Genomic DNA, 21,501 nt, shown 5'->3' with positions numbered 1-21,501 from the left:
ATTGAATTTTTGCGTATTTCATACAGAACATATCAATCGATCTTAATCATCTTTGTACATCCTTCCCCACTGATATCCTCTCATAGACCCCCCCAACTGGAATTCACACATTCTGTCATTTGTGTTAAGGCCTATTATGTCAAGTTAGTGTCCTCAGACGTTCCTCAGTGCACGTTCATTTACTGAGGTCTAGTCAGCTTATCTAGAGCCCCTCACTTTAGGAAGATCAGCTCTTCCTCACCCAGCAGTAATCAGTTGCCAATATTTCTTTAATGAAGTTTGGGGTCTGCTATCCATGTTTGTTTTGAGTCACAGAATGTAGTGTGTTCAGAAATATGGTCATCAATTTCTAGATGGTAACCAAGAGCAATGGCAACACCAGTATTGAGAGTCTATGGTACCCCCGCCATCAACAACAATTCCAAAAGTGGGAGCTCATTCTTGTCATTGGACTTTTTATTTGCTAGCCTATAGTGCCTGGTAGGGGCATTGTCTTCCCTGTCAACCCCACTATTATATGGCACTTCCATTTAAACTCTATATATACATATAATGTGTGTGTGTGTGTGTGTGTGTGTGTGTGTGTGTGTGTGTGTCTTTATTTTTGGGAGCTTCTGTGGTAGTAGGTTTAGTGTGTGTGTGTGTGTGTGTGTGTGTGTGTGTGTGTATGTGTGTGTGTGTCTTTATTTTTGGGAGCTTCTGTGGTAGTAGGTTTAATAGCAGGTCTGGGTTACATCACTCATGATAATTGTTTCTAATTCCATCCATTTACCTGAAAATTTCATAAGTTCATTTTTCTTTTTTTTGGCATGTCCTTAGTATAAGTAGTGGTATGTTGCATTTGAACAAAGACTTAAAAATTGATGGTAGGTTTTCAGAGTTTTCAGTTCTAAATCCCTGTGCAGATTCTCAACAAACTTCACTTGAAAGGTAAAAATGATGTCCAATTAGCCTTACAGAGTGAAAACTGAGTAAATGTCTGTTTTTTAAAGTTCATGATGACCTGATGTAACTTCACCAGCCAAATGTCAGTGTGCCTTTATATCTGCCATATGCACAGAATAGATGCAGATTGAAATAAAGCAATGCCAATTTTCTCAAATAATTAGAAGTCTTAAGAAATCATATTTTAGGGTACAAAACTTGGAAGGAGTAATATTTCTATTTTTGTTTGTTCATTTTTTTTACAGTTTAGTGATTTTTGATTATTAGAGCGAAGAAGCAGCTGTGCTTGTTTCTTAGTAGAATTCAGAGAACTAAGGATTCAGGATACATATAGATTCATACATCGTTCTGATGTTTAAATAAATGGTAGCTCTTCCCTGTCCTCCTGCTTCAGTCTGTCCATGCTTGACCACCTCAGAGGATTTATGTACCATGCACAGTGAGAAGTCTTTGTCCTCCTTTTTCTAAGGCTCTTTATTATTAACTTCTCCCAAGGCAGTAGTAGTCTGCTGTGGAAAGGATGTAGTCTGCGGCAGCAGGTAATGTCAGAAGCAGCCACTCGCCTCTTCCTAACATCCACCCTATCCCCTTCCTTATCCTTGTAGCCATCATTTCTTCGTGTAAACTCTACAATCTGAGTGATATGTGAATATTGTTAATTGCCAAGTTCATACCTCTATGAATTCCTTGCATTTACACGTTCTTCTCCCTTAATAAAATTCTCCCCTCTTGCTCTAATTTGTCAGAACTCTGCTCTTAAAAAGTCTGCCCCTTCTTAGTTCATCTCAATGTCTCCTTCATCCAGACATTTTTAAGTCTCCAAAATGTAATGGAATCTTACTTCTTTCAATAGTTATTATGATAAGTACCTCTTATCATAATTATTACATTCCTTGTAATTTCCCTTATTTATATATTTGTCTCACTCTCTCTGTCCCTCCCATTCCCCTTCCTTACTGAAACCACAATATCCTTGAGAGTAATGGGCTATGTCCAATCCCTCTAGTTTCCCTGAAGCATACCACTTAAGTACTGCACATCATATCTGTATCCAGTGATTGTACTGAAGAGGGCTCTTCCTAAATCTGTCATATGAACTGTAATGACTTCAATGCCGAAACCAGAAACATCATAGCTTGACCACATGCATCCTAACAGAACCTTTACAAGCAAGCTTGATGTGAGCAGGAAAAGAGATGTTTCTTTTTACATATTTCAATAGTTTCTTTGTATTTGTAGTATGTTTTGGGTACATGTATATACATGTATATGTAAGTGCATGGGCCTGTGCATTCACATGGAGGCCAGAGGAGAATGCTAGGCCTACTCTCATTCTATACCTTATTCCCTTGAGATAGCCTCTCACTAAACCTAGAGCTAGTCTGGTAGCCAGCAAGCCCCAGTAATCCTCGTATCTCTGCCTCCATACCCAGTGCTGGACTTGCATACTAGCATAGCCATGCCCAGCTTTTTATGTAAGTTCTGGGGATTTGAACTCAGATCCTCATGCTTTTTCAGCAAGTGCTCTTACCATCTCCCTAGCCCAATATTTCTCAATATTAAGAGATAAGTTTCACATAATAATAGTTGGTATATTTTACATGAACATAATAGTTTATTTACATAAACAGAATTTCTCAGAGGTCCAATAAAGTTCTTCCTGTTGATGAAATAAAAGATAATCTAAGCATTGGTATTAATGTGCAGTTTGTATTTTTGTATCTAAGATGATATCTTAAAATTTACTTAATACTAATTTTATCATGGTTCACATTTTATAATTTCTCCAGAATTGTGAAAATATTCCCAGAAGTTTTAAATTAGATCTTCTCATAAATAATAGATATATTCAATATTATATTTATCAACTTTTCTACCATAAAATTATTCCCAAACAACACTATGACATCTCAGTGACTAATTACTACAAACCAAACGTTCAAAATTGCAACATTGTTGTTATAATTAAGACCACACTGGGGCTTATCTATGCAAGGAGCCTACTTCAGCTCCAAACTGCTGATGTGGCTTTAATGTGGATTAGGGCAAAAAAATAAATAGCCCTTATGTCTATAAATTTAACAGCTATCTTGCTTGCAATTCCTTGACACATTACGCTGATGTTTTATAAAAGTTTATTTAATTTTAATTTTCATTATCATTTTTTTCCAAAAGCCAACCAGTCAATTCCAATGTCAAAAGCAATTCAGCATTAAAAAAAAATCACAGTTACAATAGCATACTTATACTTACAGTGAAGTGATGTAAGTTAAGAAATTTAATGCTTTGAACAGTAGTCTTAGTACTAAACATAAAAAGGTGTTAATTATATATGTAAAATCTGTTATTAGTATGTATTAAAGATGAATACATCTAGTATCTCAGGAAATGAATGATAGGCATGCTCATTCATTTCTTCCCAATCCAACTAGTATGTTTCAAGATTCCATGCTATTCAAACCCTTGCACGTGCTGCCAGCATCACAGGGCTGTGAGCAGAGAAACAGGATATGAAGTGTAACACATGTTCTCACCTTTGTGAAGCAGGAACATTAATGAAATGCTGTTCAGTGCAGGTTATTCTGATGTTGAAACCTCATTCTACAAAGTAGAACTGATCCTAAAATTTTAACAAACAGCCTACTGGATAGTTTGTTGAATAGAGAATGTCAGAAAATATAGGAGAAGGAATATCCAAGAATCATCGCTGGTGTGGCCACTGGGATCAAATTATCAATAAAATGAGCAGTGGATTCCTTTAACAATATGCCATTCTACTTTCCTATTTAGTTAAAAACTAGGCTTCCTAAATCCTTGTGGTTACAGTAGTAAAACCATTTAAAATGTTTGGGTTTATGCACCCATCATTTAAAATGTTTGGGTTTATTTTTTATTAATATGACAGTTCTGAGTACAAAATAAGGCCCTACCTTCAAGAATATACAATAGCGCTAGCACATAAGAAATAATTCTGAAATGTTCTCCACATTGTGGTCTGTTTACTAAAAGATGCATCTGTCTGACCTTTAACATCATTGGAATTGCTGCCTTGCGCCTTGCGTACATTTCACAAGCACAGCAGCTAAGCAACAGTTATGACACGGTTGTCATTGCTGATAGCCGTCACTGTTATTCCTACTGGAAAGGGCAGATTCGTGATGCTTATGCCAAAAAGAAGACAATCAAAACCAGCTAAGGATCATTTGAGGAAGGAGAATAAGTCCTCGTTGCTGAAGACATTCGATACAGCTTCTGGGGCAATTAAAAAAGCAACAAGACTGAGGGGGTAGCTCAGTGACAGCACACTTGCCTAGCATATTAAAGTCCTGCATTCCTTCCCCCAGCACTGTAAAAGACAAAAAAGAATGTAATTGAATCAAAATCTAGAGACAGCTGTGGGTATTCCGAAAGAAAATTCTGGTAATGACAAAGGATGACTCCATTCATTCATTCATTCATTCATTCATTTGTTTTATTTATTTATTGTAAGTATTTCAAAGTGTGCGTTTGAGTGTGCATGTGTGCATACGTGTGTGTATGTAGAATCCCCGGGAGCTGGAGGTACAGGTCATTAAGAGCCACCTGATATGAGTACCAGGAACAGAACTAGAGTCCTCGACAGGAGCCCTACACGCTCTTAACTACTGAGCTGTTTCTTCAGTCCCAAGACAATACTTTATAAGCAATCCTGTAACAGGCTTATGAAATGGCTAGTGACAAAGGCATTTGCTTCAAGCCTGCCAACCTGTGCTCATTCTTTGGGACCCACATAGTGAAAGGAGAGAACTTACTCCAACAAGTTGTCATCTGACTTCCTCTCACACACATGCTGTGGCACACACATATCCCCCACCCATAAACATGCATACACACACAAATCAATGTAATAAAATATTTTTAATTAAAAAAAGAAATTCTGTTTCCCCAACACCTTTTGTTTCAGAGACTGTGACGCTATGTAAAATCAAACTTCATGAAGATAATTAAAAGACTGAAAAAACTTGAACTCTAAACATATAAATGGTTTAAAAATATGTTTCTTTGTAATGTATGGGGAAAAGTGATAAAAATCTGTGTAATTAGTTCATAGAAAGCTTAATTTTAATAAATAAGGATACAAGAAAAATTAGAGTTGAGAAGACAGCATTGTATAATATGTTAAGTGTCAATCATTTCTTCTTCTTTGGAATATATAAAATGATGGTGCATTGCACAGCCAATGAGTGACATCATATATTTGAACACCTATTATTATTACTCATGTCTTTCCTAATAATACTCCAGAATATCATACATTGTCATCAATTTGTAATACCCCTGCCTCTAATCACTCTAAAACTCAACTTGTTAAATTAGGCAATATTTAAAACCCTGTAATTAAGACTTTCAATTTAGGGAATGACATTTGAAAACACACTGAGATTTCTTTACTCAGAATGTGAATTTGTCTATCTGTTACTTATGGTCAGCAATTACATGGGCTTCCTTATATCCTCTGCTAGGCTTCTCTGGAGAACAATGACTTCTCTTTAAGGCTCTATAATGCCTTCAAAAATCCAGTATCATGTAATGCTTTATATTTTAAACTAGGTCCTACCAAGCAAGGCAAGAGTAATATATCATTTGTCTTCTTAGTAGTCTGCTGGTAGTCTGTTATGTGCCCCCAATAAGTGGTAAATATCATTGTTGTTAGCCATGTCAGTTGCAAGGAACAGAGAATGGTAAAATTCCTCTTTACAATCTGTCTAATTTGATACTATTGTCCATTTTTGTAGGTGGAATCCGCTGTCCTAACATCAGTGCTTTGCAAGAGATACGTAGCTGTAATGAGCATCCTTGTACTGTGTACCACTGGCAAACTGGTCCCTGGGGCCAGTGTATCGAAGACACATCCGTGTCATCCTTCAACACAACTACAACTTGGAATGGAGAGGCGTCGTGCTCTGTGGGCATGCAGACACGAAAAGTCATCTGTGTGCGAGTCAACGTGGGCCAAGTGGGACCCAAAAAGTAAGGGTTTTCGAATGTCAGCAGTAAATCCAGTGGTCAGTCAAGCACAGGATTGACTTGGGCTTTGCTTGCTTGATGAAATGAAGCCTTTTGCTGCTTGTCATACCTGTTCTCAAGAGGAAGATTTGTTTGTTTTGAATGTCAGTTGCTGAGAAAGCTGTAACTACTGCAGTCTTCTACCTGGGATCCATAAATTCTGTAGAAACTTTTCTATCTGGTGTCCACTTCTGTTTTATGATAGCACAGCCTGCTTTTATTAAGCTAGTGAGGCAAAGCTAGAAATGCTTGCTCTAGGCCTGGCTGATCAATAATGACAGTATGCAGAGTCCTAACTGTGGAGGTCACTCATGACCTTCTATATATCCCTAGGCTGTGGAGACTGACAATCTATTTAATTGAGTAGTAGCTGTCTATGATTTGCCTTCCATTTCCTGTACAAAATATTATATCAAAGGTACTAGGGCCAAACATATTTTTCGGTGGCAAAACGAGTAAGTCATTTACTTTCAACAGAGAGCCTTAGGATAGGATGAGGGTTATGATAAGTTAAAAAACCTATTAGTTTCTCGTGATGATTCAGACTACTTTAATAACAGGTAAATGACTCTCTAGGGGGAAGGACAAAGAACCAGAGAGGTGACATGTTACACGTAACTTGTAAGAACTATAAACAAAATCAAGTAATAGTATAATGTAGATAATCACTTCTTAGAAAAAATTAAATGAAATCTATTATTCTTTTGAAGGGGGACATCCTATTTTTTTTAACTTAGCATTAACTTTTTTTAGAAATTCATATCACCTTAGCCATATGGAACATGAAAAGTTAAACCAATATATTTTGTATAGGTGTAAATGTGATCTCACATTTTCCAAATTATCAGACAACTGGTCAAGAGTCTTAAGCATGCTGGCCAACTAACCTGGCTTTGAAAGTCAAAGTCAACTGAAGGAAAAATGTACTGACTTAATCTCTCACGAAATGTTAGGAATTGCTGTGTTCCCCAAAGAACTCAAAGTACTTATATTTTGCTTTTTGAAACTAAGTTAGTTTTTTGATGTTTCTTTTTATTTTATGTATTTAGTGTATTGCCTGTATGTGTGTAAGTGTGCCTGTGTCATGCAATGCCCACAGAGGTCAGAAGAGGCCATTGAATCCCCTGGAACTGGAGTTACAGATGGTTGCTAGCTACCATGTGGCTACTGAGAACCAAACCCAGGTCCTATGCAAGAGCAGTCAGTGTTCTTAACCACTAAGCCATCTCTCCAGCCCAAGTTTTTTGACATTTCATGCATGTAGATAAAGCATTTTGGCTATCTCCCCTGCCACCCTCTTTTACCTCTCTCACTCCTATAAATGCCCTTCTTCCCCAACGGTCCCTTTTCCAGATTCATGACTTTAGGTTTTGTTGTGTGAAGTCTTCCAAGAAGATGAAAATAATTTGTCTAATGTATGGAAAACTCCAGAAGCATAAATAAGAATCACATCATGCATTTTTACCTGGTTAGTGTTCCACATATTAGATATACTTAGCTTTATACTGCAGTTTTTTATATAATTTGAAATTCAATAATATATTTGAAAATATGTTCCAAAGAGATTTGAATAGACTGAGAGACAATTCTGTATTTTCCATATGGTGACCCCAAACCAAAGAGTTAATATAATTACACTGACGTCATCATGAATCTGACTCAGGAAATTTTCAGTATATTAAAATTCAATGTGGGAGCAGCAGCAGGAGTGACAGTCCTGTGTCCTGAAGGAGCTTGGTTCTCGCTGCGATGAACATAGATGTAGAAGTCCTCACTGGAGTGGGCAGGGTGAGAGATACTGTACATTCACAAAAGGCTTCCTCTGTTTGACAATTCAAGAGTTGCAACTTACACCTACTACAAACTATTTTTCCTGGGTATGGGATGCACACATAGAAGTCTCTCTGTGTGGAAAAGCCTGCTAGAGTCATGTCATAAAATCAATCACTAGGAAGGATGTCCTGAAGCTCAACCTCAGGCCACCACAGTAATCCATCAGAAAGTTACTATGATTCTGCAGTTGTTTTTCAGTGATCTGGAGAGGCCTATAGATTTGTTAAATCACATTAATTTCTTTGCCCCTAAAATTCTACAAGTACTGAGTTCAAAAGACAGTATCATTGCCCTTCTCCCTAAATGTTAGGTTAAATTCAGTGAATGTTTTCCAGTACCAGTTGTTTGAAACCAAAATGCAAATAGAAACCTTGTTTTAAACTCTTCTTAATAGATTAGTGTGCAATGGCTAAATCAATGTTATTGATCTTATCTATCCTCCTATGTAACAAACTTCAACTCCTATCACATGTGTTTAATTTGACCTTGAATAAGATTGGGAGAAGGGAAGGGAATCAATTCCTTGATTTAAACCACAAACGCTAAGTACAAACAGTAAAGAGAGAGAAGAAACATGTTGACTGAACCAATTGCCTGACCAAAGGAACTCTGAGTTCATTTTATTGGATGTAATCCGGCTGTATAATTTATCTTTGTTTGTTCACTTAATGACTTTGTTGTTAGTAATTTTGCTCTCCACAGTTAGTCAAGTATCTTGCTGTGGCTATTTCCAAACTAAAAGAATAATATGTGGAGGGTCAATGATAGCATTGTAAATTCCATTGATTTATTTAGGGTTTATATTTGAAAAACATACAGTTGAGTAACGGCCTCTCACTGTTAACATGAAAAATTGCCTCATTGGTAAGAATTGCTCTCAATAATAATAACTAACCAGTAGCTCCATAGTCCCCAAAGAGGTAATTGGGTTATAGGTGATATTTTGACATATGATGTTTTCTGGTTAAAGCACAAGTTAAGTTTTATTTCTGGACAGTTAAGAATGTAAATTGTAAAAGCACATCTTTTCAACCCATGACTTTGAAGAGTCATAGCAATTAGGAAATATAGTTTGCCCTCAATAAAGCAGGGAGATTATTAGTTTCTGAAATATTGAATCTTAAATGTTTTAAAATCCATTTCCAAATAAATATGAATAATTTTAAAATAAAATAATGCATAATAGTGTATTTTTACAATAGAAAAGAGTATTATACTAATGTATGAGAAATGCAACATAGCAAATAATTATAGGAGAGGCCAAAAATCAAGTGTCAACAATATGCTATAAGGAAATTAGGGGAAATAAATAGTTAATTATTTTACTCAAAGTTCAGTTAATCAAAAGATTAATTTATTTAATAAAATATTAACCTTGCCTTACAAAAGTATGGCTTTACCCTTATGGTACAATTTTAATCGTCTTTGTTACTGATTTTCCAATTCATTATTGATTTACTATTTTTATTTTATTTGTAGTCACTTTTTGTCTAAAAAGTGTGCAGTAGCTTATAAAAATATTGAAATATTTTAAAATATCATAATTTAAAACTAGGGACAAAAATGGAAGAAAATAAAAATAAATGCACCAAATGAAACCAGGAGAAAAAACAAATTATTGGTCCAGAAATCCTGAAGGCCTGTATGTTCAATCCACAGAACTCATGGAGGAAGAAACAAAAACAGCTTCTGAGAATTAACATGTGTCCTCACACACATATGTCCTACACACATAATAATAAATAATAATAAAATTATTAAAATAGAATGTTATTTGTCATAGCAGTTTCCATGCTTTAGATTTTTCTGTTACTTTGAAATATTTATCCACAATACAGTATTCACTTTTGAATATGCTTTATTCAAAGAATACACTCCATTCTAATTTTATTTTATGCTATAAACATTTTATTAAAAAGTAAATTCAGGGGCTGGAGAGATGGCTCAGTGGTTAGGATTGGCTGCTGCTGTAGAGGATGTGGGTTCTAGTCCCAGCACCCACATGGTGGCTGACAAACATTCATAGCTCCAGTTCCAGGGGATCCAATGCCCTCTTCGGACTTCTGTGAGCACTGCGTGACACAGATGCACTTCTATACATGCAGGCAATACACTCATACACATAAAATAAAAATAATAAATGAAATATTTTTTAAAAAGTAAATTCAGAATAACAATATACCAATATAGCTTATTTAGTTAGACAAAGATATAGAAGTGAGTCTTTGGTCATTTGAATCCCATAAAATTCCTTATATTGAATGTAAGAAAATACATATTTAGTATTGGAGAGATTTTTTAAAGTGAAGAATATACTTTCTACATTTTCTTCTAGAGAGCATTAGTGTTATCATGAAACCTACACATTTGCATAAGAGTATTGTTCAGGTACAGTTTGGAAGGATTCATTCAGCTGGATGGTACTTTTTAAATTTTTTTCTTATTTTTATTTTTTAATTTGTTTTTATTGAATTTTTCATACAGAACATCACAATCAATCTTAATCATCTTTTTACCCATGTCCCCACTGGCATCTGCCCATAGCTCCCCCACTGGAATTCATACAGTTGGTCATCTGTGTTAAGGCCTATTGTATCAAGTTAGTGTCCCCAGACATTCCTCAGTGCAAGTTCATCTACTGAGGCCTAGTCAGTCCATCTAGAATCCCACACTTTAGGAAGATCAGCTCTTCCTCACCCAACAATAATCAGTTGCCAATATTTCTTCAGCTAGGATTGTAGTCTGCTATCTATTTCCCAAGTTCCATGCTGGGTTATTGTCTGCCTGAGTTTGCATGGGACTTGTGTATGCTGACACCATTGTCATGGTCCAAGGAGCTTATAGAACTCTTTTTCCATATGATCATACACCTCCTCCCTGGCTCTTACAATTTTTCTGCCTCCTCTTTCCCAATGCTCCCTGAGCCCTCTGTGAGTGAAATTTAATATAGGAGTCCTGTCCAAGAACGAGCATTTTGCAGACCCTTAATCTCTATACTTTGGTCATTTATGACATTTTGTGTTCTTGGCCCTCTGTTGCATTAAGGAGCTTCATTACTGAGAACTGAGAGATTCATTAGTGTCCTCTTCTTTACCCCTGTTCTAGGTTCCGTGAGCCTTAGATGTAGAGGTTGCATTGTAGATGTGTCACTTAGGCCTGGGCAATTCATAGACAATGTCTGTGTGTGACCAGTTGTAGTACTTGGTAATAGTCTCCATCTGGTGCAAAAAAAGCTTGCTTTTTTCTTTTTTTTTTTTTTTTTTTTTGAGATATGGTGACATGGTCTCCCTGTAGCCCCAGCTGTCCTGGAACTCACTTATGTAGACCAGGCTCACTTGAACTCACAAAGATCTACCTGCCTCTGCCTCCCAAGTGCTGGGACTAAAGGTGTATGCCACCACGCCCAGCTAAGAAGCTTACTTTTTAAAAGCAGACACCTGGAAGCAGAATAAGACAGATGTGACTTCTACAACTTTAGCAAGGAAAATTCTAATGAAATAAAGATACTTCATTTTCTGGCTTGCTAAAAGCTGAATGATTTATTTTGCTTTTTCTAGGTGTCCTGAAAGCCTTCGGCCTGAAACAGTGAGGCCTTGCCTGCTTCCTTGTAGGAAAGACTGCATCATGACCCCATACAGTGACTGGACACCATGTCCCTCTTCTTGCAGAGAAGGTATGGTGTGCAGTGTTCTGGAAGCCCTTCACCCAGAAAATTCATTCATCAGGACTTCTGAAATCTTGCTGTGCAATGTTTGTGATTCTTGTGCAGAGCCATGTGATTGATCCTGGTTCTGCATGATGCCATATCATTCTGGTTTCTCTCTAGAAATAACATTGCTTTAGAGAATCTGGCAGGTAGTTAAGTTTTATGCCAAATAACTGGCTTCAAATTTTAGTATATATCTCAAATTTAAGTGATTCTAAACTCTTTAATAATTTTTCTTTTTTTGTTCTTTTTGAGACAGGGTTTCACTGTAGCCTAAGCTGTCCTAGAACTCACTATGTAGACCAGGCTGGCCTTGAACTCACAGAGATCCACCTGCCTCTGCCTCCCAAGTGCTAGGACTAGAGGCGTGTGCCACCATGCCTGGCTATTAATAATTTTTATCTCTCACTAACTCTGAAAGAATGTATATTAGTCTTCTGAATTTTAAAGTTCTCAGTACACATGACTTCTGACATACTAACCAGCAAGAAATAGCCTGAGGCCATGTTCACTACAGATTCAGTTATGTGGCCCAAGAATGGGAATAAAGCAAAGAGAAAAATGGCCAAATTTTCTTCCTGCAAGCCCTTAATGTGCCATGAGGTTTTTCCAAGATGAGTATTTATTTGAGCCCAATTTGGCTTCACTTTTGTGATTTGCAAAGCCTTTTTATTATCTTGGAAGATGCCCTGTCAAATCATTCCTTTCCCTTCAGGACATGGTCTGTTAACATTCCTGCTGAGAGATAACCACACCCTCTCTCTGACTTACACAGCAACACAGCAAATTTTCTCTCAGTGTGACAGATGACATTGTCACCTGCTTCTATTTGCTCTCTTCACGTATATGGAAAAGTCTTTCTGCTTTTCTTGTGTTTATGCTTCTTGACTCCCGTTAGTGAGATTCAACTCGAAGTTAACGTCTAGTTTAACGACCATTTCCATTTGTAAAATGTTATTTAAAACCTTTAAATTAAATAATATAAATTTAATAATGGATTGTTTTTATAATGTTTATTATATATAGCTCAAACACAAGTTGGGGAGTTGGGGTTGTTTCTGTTTATATATGTGTCAGGGTCTGAGTCTGCAGAGCAGGCTGACTTGGAACTTGCAGCCTTCCTCCTTAGTCTTCAGTTTCTAGGATTATAGGTGTACATCACAACACCTGGCATTATTTTTATGTTTTATAGAGTACTATGGAAACATCAAATAAAACTAAACTGAAAATAGAACAAGAATAAATTTTGTTTGATTTTCAAATCTTTTTTTTTTATTCTTTTTGAGACAGGGTCTCACTGTAGCCCCAGCTGGCTTAGAACTTGCTATGTAGACCAGGCTGGTCTCCATCTGACAGAGATCCCCCTGTCTCTGCTTCCCAAGTGCTGGGATCAGAATCTTTTAAAGCTCTTGGTAGCTGTAGCTTTGGTGAGGATAAAAGAAATTAACATTAGCTTGTCTGTCTGTGAGACAGGGTCTCGGTGAGCAGTCTGGCCTTGAACTCCCTAGATAACAGAGCATGACCTTAAACTTTTGCTCCTTATGGCCCCATCTCTCAAGTGCTAGAATCATAGCTATGTGCCACCATGCTTTTTTTCTTTTTAATGTGCTACTGGATACCTATAGCCTTGTGTGTGCTAGGCAAAGCACTTTATCAACTGAGCTACATTCTCACTCTACATTAGCTTTTCTAAAAATGTTGATGGAGGACAGGAAAGATGGCTCAGTGATGAAGAGCACTGGCTGCTCTTGCAAAGGACCCAGGTTCAGTTCCCAGCACCCACATGGTGGTTAACAACCGTCCATAACTCTGCTTCCAGGGAATCCAACACCCTCCTCTGACCTCCAGGTTATTGCATGGCATGGGTGCATTTACATACATGCAGGGAATACACTCATACACATAAAATTAAAAAAAAATATATTAAAGAAAAACTTAGTCAAAGAACTATTGGGCAGCTGACTACTGCTGAGTGAGGAAGAACTGATCTTCTTCAACGGAGTGACTCTAGATAGGCTGAATAAACCCCAGTGGATGAACTTTCACCGATGGATGTCTGGGTACACTAACTTGACTTGATAGGCCTTACCATAAATGACAGAATGCATGAAATCCAGTGGGTGAACTATGGGAGGGTGCCTATAGGGAAGGGCTATAAAGATTATTAAGAAATTTTATATGAAATACACAAAACTTCAATAGAAAATACACAAAAAATTTTTTAAATATTTAAAAAATAAAATAAAATAACAGTGTTAATGGTTCAGTAAATATTAATTGAATTGTAAAAAAAGAAAAATGTTAATGGCATAAATTTACTAAAGAGCAATGCTATCTGATTGTTTCTAGTTTTCATCTTGTTCCTTTATTATCTTCATAGCCACATAAATATGAAATTCTTTAATTTTGCCACAATCAGATAACATAACTTTCCTGCAGGCTATAAGCTCTAACGTAAGTGTTGCTTATTCATCACTTTGGTGGGAAAAGTTCTCAGTACATGGAGTTAGTAAACTTTGAAACTTTATTCCTGATGTTTTTAAATGTGATATTTTATAGTAGTATGAGGTAAGGTCATTTATTAAAATTCCAAAACATGCTGCATTTATACCAAATGATGGATAATTTAATAAACTTTTAAAGTATACATTTTAAAAGCGATTATTTAAAAATCTTCTTTTTGATTTTGTTGGCTATTTTCTTGTATTGTCTTTAGGATCCTAAATAAAGGTTTTCATGACATAGAATGTTTAAAGAAAATGAACTAAAAAGAAAACAAATTTCTATTAAGTTAATTCCAGAAATGTCACTCATAGAAACCAGGAAAAGTTTTCTTCTTTCTTTAGGCATATATTTGAAAAAAAATTGAAATATAAGACTGCATTTAAGAATTAGAAATCAGGCTGGAGAGATGGCTCAGTGGTTAAGAGCACTGACTGTTCTTGCAGAAGACCTGGGTTCGAATCCCCGCACCCACATGGCAGCTAACAACTGTCCGTAACTCCAGTTCCAGAGAATCTAACAGCCTCTTCTGTCCTCCGTGGGCATTGCACTACATGGGTGCACTCACCTACATTCAGGCAATACACACATACACATAAAATAAAAATAATAAGTAAAACATTTGTAAAAAAAAAGAATTAGAAATCATTTTAATAGTCTGTTTTCTATTGTCATCATTAATGTTGTTTGTTTTTCTTGGGAGAAGGAATCAAACCTAACACCTATGGATACTTGGCAGATACGCTACCACCCTCTAAGTTTATATGTTATATGTGTCTGGGGAAAAAGTAAAAAAAATAAAAATAAAAAGAGGCAATGTCTTATTCATGGAAATTCCATAAAAGAAAAATAATAGAACTTTTAAATTTGCAATTTCTATAGTAAAAGACTGACCATTATTAAAGTAAAAAAATTACATAGAGGGTGTGATGACTCATATAATACACTTAAAACTCCCTTTTAGAAGATCAATACAAGAATAAACAGATGATGAATGCTATGGTGTTAACTTAATTGTTTCTTATGTGTGCATGCATACATAAGTACTCACTGAATCACTAACTGACTTCTATTCATAGCTAGCACTAAATGGTCTCATAGAGAAATCACAGCTCCTAGATTCAAGGAAGCTTCTAATTTCATTTGAAATATAGCACTGTTTTAAATAAACTAGAATATACAAGTCTCAATAAGATTTAATGATCAAACAGAAAAAGCTCTAGGAGAAAGGAAAACTCATCGTGGATCCAAACAGAAAGCTAAATCCTATTGAAATGGATGTAGAAGATATCTTTTTGGAAGAGGTACCACATAAATTTCAAGTGAGGATCAGAGGGATCAGGAAAGCCTTGGATGATCAAGACAAAGGGGTGATTTTGGAGGCGAGAGCCTACCAGAACCCAGTGTGTGAGAAGGGTAGTAGAGAAGTGAAGCTGTAAGAAACAATGGAGGCAAGTTACCAAAGAGTAAATTGAACTTAATCTGATGTAAGGCAGCTCATAGTTTGGGAGCATAAAAAGTGAGTAGTATAGTTCATGATTGAATGGAATGAGTGGACCTTGAATACCAGATCTGTTTGGATACCTGCCTTGACCACTTAGCAACCAGGTTGCTTTAAGTTACATACTTACGCTGGGTTTTTGTCTGATGGAGTTTGCATGGGTCTTGTGCATGCCAACACCATTGCTGTATGTTCATATGAGAAAGATCCCAGAGGCCTGGAAGACTCTGTTTACTTATGTTCAGGTATCACCCCTGGCTCTTAGAATCTTCCCCCCCTTGCTCTGCAGTGGTCCCCGAACCTTGAGTTGGTGAGGTTTAATATAGGAGTCCCATCCAGGGACACGCCCTCTGCAGTCTCTTATTCGCTAAACTTTGGCCAGTTTTGGTTTTCTGTGTGCAAGCCCTAACCTTAGCCAAAGAACTATTGATGGCTGATTACTGCTGAGTGAGAGAGAGTTAAAGAAAAAAGAGTAGATCCACTTTAAGGGAGAGACTCTAGATAGACTAACTAGACTGCAGTGGATGAACTTACTCTGAGGAATATCTGGGTACACAAAGTGATGGGCCTTAACATATATGATAGAATGCATGAAATCCGGTGGGTGAGTACTATGGGGGGTGAGGGTGGGGGAGCAGGTATATAGATGATTAAGATTTTGTAGGAATTGCACAAAAATTCAATAAAAAATAAAATTGAACCAAACAAAAAAAGTTAGTTACTTAAAGTTGTACAAGTTGTGATTATAATCCCAACAATGTTCCATGGCTCAAATGAAATAATGTATGGTACGGTGTGCTACTCTTTGTGATGCCTTTTGTTTTGTTCTTTTTGTTTTGAATTGGTTTTCCATTTAATCTACAATAATTACAAGCTCTTATAGGAAAGGTCAGTATTTGGTAAACACTTTTATCTGCCATGTTAAAAGTAGTCTTTCTGAGAAACTTGTAGGAAAAGCATTAGATCATGATAGATCAAAACTTACTCAGAAAATTTGAACTGAGCATTATTTATTAGGAATTGGTTAATAAAATTATTTTAAATAATTCAAGGTGGCATTAAAAGCAATCATTCATGGAACTGGAGTAGTTGAGGGCACTTATCGTCTTCCTGAGGACCTGGGTTAGGTTCCCAGCACCCACATTCTGTGGCTTACAGCCACCTGCAACTCCAGCTCCAGAGTATCTGATACCATCTGGCCTCACAGACACCTGCACATGTGTAAACTCATACATGTATGTACACATACACATAAATGCAAAATAAAATATTTTAAAAAGCAATCATTCATTTTTCATTATATGATGGTTTTTGAGTGACTACAATATGTCAAGCATAATTCCAAACATGAGGTAACAGCAGTCAACAAGCTCTCAGGAGCTTACATTCTAGTGGTATGAGATAGGCAACTCATTTAAATGGTTCTTCCAATCCCTTAATGTGTGTAAAGAAAGAATAACCACTGAGCATAAGGATGAGGGGAAGAAGATGGGGGTGGGGGTTAAAGAAGAGAAGTAACATCACTTTGGGGAATGAAAAGTGAACGGGTGACTAATATACTAGAATGTGAGGTGGTATCAAGTTGTGTACTTAAAAAGAGCTGCTCAACACAGCTGTCGTGTTTCTTTATTCAAATTTAGCCACCAGAATATGCAAAAAGTATAAGAAACTAATTGGTGTTTTACAGGATCAAGACTTTCCCAAGACAGTACAAGAGAGGGGGATGGAAAAGGAGAGACAACAGCACTCTAATATTGCTAATGATGGAATGTGGAGTCTAATTTGAGTTGAGAAAGAAGTGAGGTTACAAAAGTGACAGTAGAGAGCAAGAAAGTGATAGGAGAGTAAACGGAAGTCCTTTACAGCTACAGAATCTTAATAAGATGGAAATGTAGACATACTGCCAAGTTAGGAAAAATGGGCAGTAAATAAAACATTTGAAGATGAAAATATGCAATACCTGATGATCCTATCAACATGGGCTTAATAGACAACTGAGTAACTGATACAATACCCAAAGGAAGGCCATGGGATGAGCAGAGGTATAAGAATTTTGAATCCATCATCAAATATAATAAATATGTGGTTACCAAAGGAAATGGTTCTGAAAGAAGGAAGGGAGAGGATTATAGTGAAGGATGTGCTCAAGTAGCTAATTAATGAAGGCTTTCAAGATTATTGCTACAAGGTGGATTGATGATGGTAAGGATAATGTCAGGAGTTTAGAAAAGTTTGCAATTCTTAAAAGCAGAAGGAAGAAAAATGAATGAGAAATATTTCAATGGAACTAGATAGCATCTGTCAAAGAAGTAAAGAACATTTCCACGAAGAAATCAGATGAGAGAACACCTGTTCCAGAGGATGCAGAAATGCATGCTATAGAGGGTTGAGAGGAAGGAGGAATTGCCGCAGGTTATGTTGGCAGATAGGGCTGTGGATCTGAGTGATAATGAGGCTGGAGAGGACTTGTTTTTTTGTATTGGTAAGTGACAAAGTTTGAGATATAATTAGTTCAGTTTGTTTTGGTTTTTTAAATACATGTGGGTGACTGTTGTAAGTTAAAATGTAGGGTGGCATTGGATGAATGTTCTGTCCTGGAGTTCCTAAATTGGGCATAGCCCATCAGTGCAATAATTCTAGCTCAGGAGTCTGGTCACATGAATCAAGACGTGTTCTGAGAAGTGTGATTCTACTTGCCTCATCTGGACAAGAGAAAGGCTCTGCCTGATTTATGTTGAAGCTCTATGCTGAGTGTTCTAGAACAAAAAGATTTTCAGAAACCCCGAACACAGGCACGTAGAATTAAAGAATAACTACAATTGTGTATTGAGGAAATTTAAAAAAGAGTGCAGTGATTGAAGGATAGGATGGAAAATGTTTTGTGCTCCCAAGAAGCCTGCTATAACTGAGCAGAAGGAGACAGTGGGAACACAGAATGCTGGCCTTTTGTTGTGATGAAAAAAATAAAACAATGGCATGAGGTTAATTTTTCCATTATTTAGTAAGAAATGATAATAATCCATCTGAGTGTGTGTGTGTGTGTGTGTGTGTGTGTGTGTGTGTGTAGAGTCAAATTTGTGTTCCTAAATACCTTTTGGTGTGGGTCCATTCACTGGAGCCTAGTCAACCTACCAGAAGTCTGTCTCACCCTCAAACAAGACTGACTCTTCCCTTCCCAGCAGCCACTGGCTACCAGCAGTTCCTTAGATAGGGTTAAGATTTCTTACCTACTTCCCCACATCTGTTCTAGGATTTTATCTGACCTGAGCTTACATGGGTCTTATGCATGCTGTCACCGTTGCTGTGAGTTCATATGAGTAACTGCCCAGCTGTCTAGAAAATGCCGTTTCCCTGTGCTCATCCACCACCTCTGCCTCTTCCAGTCTTTCTGGCCCTCATCTGCAATGATCCCTTAGTCTTGGAGCCTGAAGTTTGATATAGTTCCTACTCAGGGATAAGCACTCTGAAACCTCTTATTCTCTGCATGTTGGTCAGTTCTGGCTGTCTATGTTAGTCATAATTCACTGTGTAAGGAAGCTTCTCTGGTGACAGTTTAAAGATGCAGTAATCTATGGGTATGACAGTGTCATTAGGAGTCAGTTCAATATTATATCTGTTTACCAGAATTTGTAGCTATCCTCTGGGTTTGGCATGGTAGCACATATCTTTAATCTCAGTACTCGGGAGGCAGAGGCAGGCCGATGAGGCCAGCATGATCTACATAGTGAGATCCAGGACAACTGGGGCTACAGGGAGGCTTTGTCTCAAAAAAGCCAAAGGGAAAAAAATGCATAGTTATCATCCTTTTAAAAATCATTTTAAATAGGTAAAATTACAGTGTAGAATTGCAGAAAATGGAACAGGTTTTTAGGAAGAACAAAAAAGAGGCATTTGATATGTTATTTTCTGTTTCATGGTATGCCTTGAAAAAAAATCAGTGTCATAAAAGATCGATATTGAGTAGTAGGTAGTTTGATTCTGGAATTAGCATGCAGTCATTAACTTTCAAAAATTCATTCATAAATTTTGCCAAAGGGAGCTTTAAAATATAAATAATGTATGGCTATAACTTGTTAATCTAATTTGTAAAAAATAAATTTTTGTGATTAAATAATATATTTAAATGCTCAAATTTTGTTTCCCCCCCCCACCACCACCTCGGTACATTGATTGCCTTGAGAGCTAGCCAGAATGTTGCAAGGACGGTAGTTCCCCCTCTTCCCCTGAATCAATCATATACTAGAATTACTCCAAAGACCTAAAAGCTTCTTTCAAATTTTGTTTCTTGCCATGCAATATTTCCCTTTCAAATTCCCATTACTATACTGTTCCAGTCTGCTACACATCCCCCGTCCAACTTAATAAATCAGTTTTACCTACTCTTTAACTCCTTTTATCGAGTAGTTTCTCTGGAGAAATCTACCTTGAATATCTTAAGATACTTGAAAAGTGTTGAAACTGTGTTATAGATTATGAACCTTCCAAATTTGTGTACCTTACAATCACATAATTGTTTTTCTGGATATATAATAGAAATAGAATTCACTATTATATTCTATATAGGGATTTCTAAGTAAAAATACAATAAGCAGGCATCTTTATATTTCACATACTCATTATTTCCAGTGGAAACAAATGACAGCTTGTCTTTTACTAATCCTCAATATACAGATGTAGTACCCAGGCACTCATTACCTTCGGGGATTTGATAGAAACAAATAGAGCATGCTAACACTCCAGTTGAGGAAATGTGAAATAAATGTGTTTGTTTATTCAGTAAATATTGACTGAGCACTTAATGTGTGGCCACTGTTGTGGATGTTTAAACACAAAGATTAATGGAAACTCTCTATATATACACCAACCACATTTAATCAATTGACCACAAATGCATGTAACAAACTGTGAAATCTGTCAAATTCTGAGTTTACTGCCAAAAATTTTCAGTGGATAACCTCCACTCCCCCATCCCTTTGGTTCTGTAGCTGTAGCTCTACACCATGGTTGAGCTCTAAAGTGAACACATAAGCAAGACCTTACCTGTAATTTGAGAAGAAGCAGACCTCCCAGTGAGATAGAAACTGAATGCCCTCACACTTCCTGTGTAACCACATTAAACTTCCTATATGGATGCTATGGTTTTGAATTGTTCTAATCCAATCAGGGTACAGCCCCTACCCTGTCAGCTGCATGAGGTGAAGGAGTTTGAATTTCATATAAGAATAAATGGATTGTCATTGTGCAGTCCATTAAGGAAGTAAAAAGTGGCCATATTCTTCTGTATAGGGCCTGAGCTTGTAGAGTGTGAATAAAAAGATACTAGAAGAATGTTTTGGACTTCTACTTCAGGTAACACATCGAGTTCCAAAGTAGAAAACTAAGCAGACTTTGGACTAGCAAAATTGGAAAAGTCTTGGCTATGTACAGGTGGCGTCTAGACAGATAATGCTTAGGAACTTTGGCCTAACATGGTGTCATTGTTACTGAACTTGCTGTCACCTCCAATCCCCAGTCCCCTGGTCTTAATCCTGTGTCTAATTTTTATCTGCAATTTGAGAAGGGTTGGAGAGCAGTGCCTCTAAATTTTTTGAATACTTGGGAAACAAAGGCCCACTTCTGGGTGGTCTTTCCCCTAACTAGTAGGAGAAAGGAAGGAAGGAAGGAAGGAAGGAAGGAAGGAAAGAAGGAAGGAGGGAAAGATCACTCTCCAAATGCTCAATAAGAGATGTGATGTTCAGTAAGTTTGCATATACTTTTAAAAAGATTAAAAGTAAATCATAAACACATGGCAAAAAATAAAATATTAGAAACTGTAGAAGGGTAAAATCAAGTTATTGAATGGGGAGGGGTGAAGGGGAAGGAAAAAATGATCGTATGAGAAAATCACATTTAAGTTATGCTCTTGTAATTGAGAAGAAAATTAGCTCTGAGATTCTGGTGGTCGAAATGAAAAATAGAAGCATAATGG

General features: G+C 36.8%; 1 protein-coding gene across 3 annotated transcripts in view; it reads left to right on the top strand.

The window, feature by feature from the left end:
- Thsd7a (thrombospondin type 1 domain containing 7A) overlaps positions 1–21,501 on the top strand; it is a 444,595-nt gene that overhangs the window by 344,371 nt on the left and 78,723 nt on the right. For all 3 annotated transcript variants that reach the window (XR_003847217.1, XM_008854527.3, XM_029556884.1), the window contains exons 8-9: positions 5,721–5,955; positions 11,382–11,497. Coding sequence is in view for 2 of the 3 variants with exons in the window: in XM_008854527.3 (XP_008852749.1) it covers positions 5,721–5,955; positions 11,382–11,497 (351 nt within the window). In the remaining variant the exon portion in view is untranslated. The remainder of the gene's footprint in view (positions 1–5,720; positions 5,956–11,381; positions 11,498–21,501) is intronic.

This window comes from Nannospalax galili, unplaced genomic scaffold, assembly GCF_000622305.1.
Source record: "Nannospalax galili isolate Female #2095 unplaced genomic scaffold, S.galili_v1.0 scaffold787, whole genome shotgun sequence".
In the NCBI taxonomy this organism is placed as follows: domain Eukaryota; kingdom Metazoa; phylum Chordata; class Mammalia; order Rodentia; family Spalacidae; genus Nannospalax; species Nannospalax galili.
This window is presented reverse-complemented; position numbering and strand designations above follow the sequence as displayed.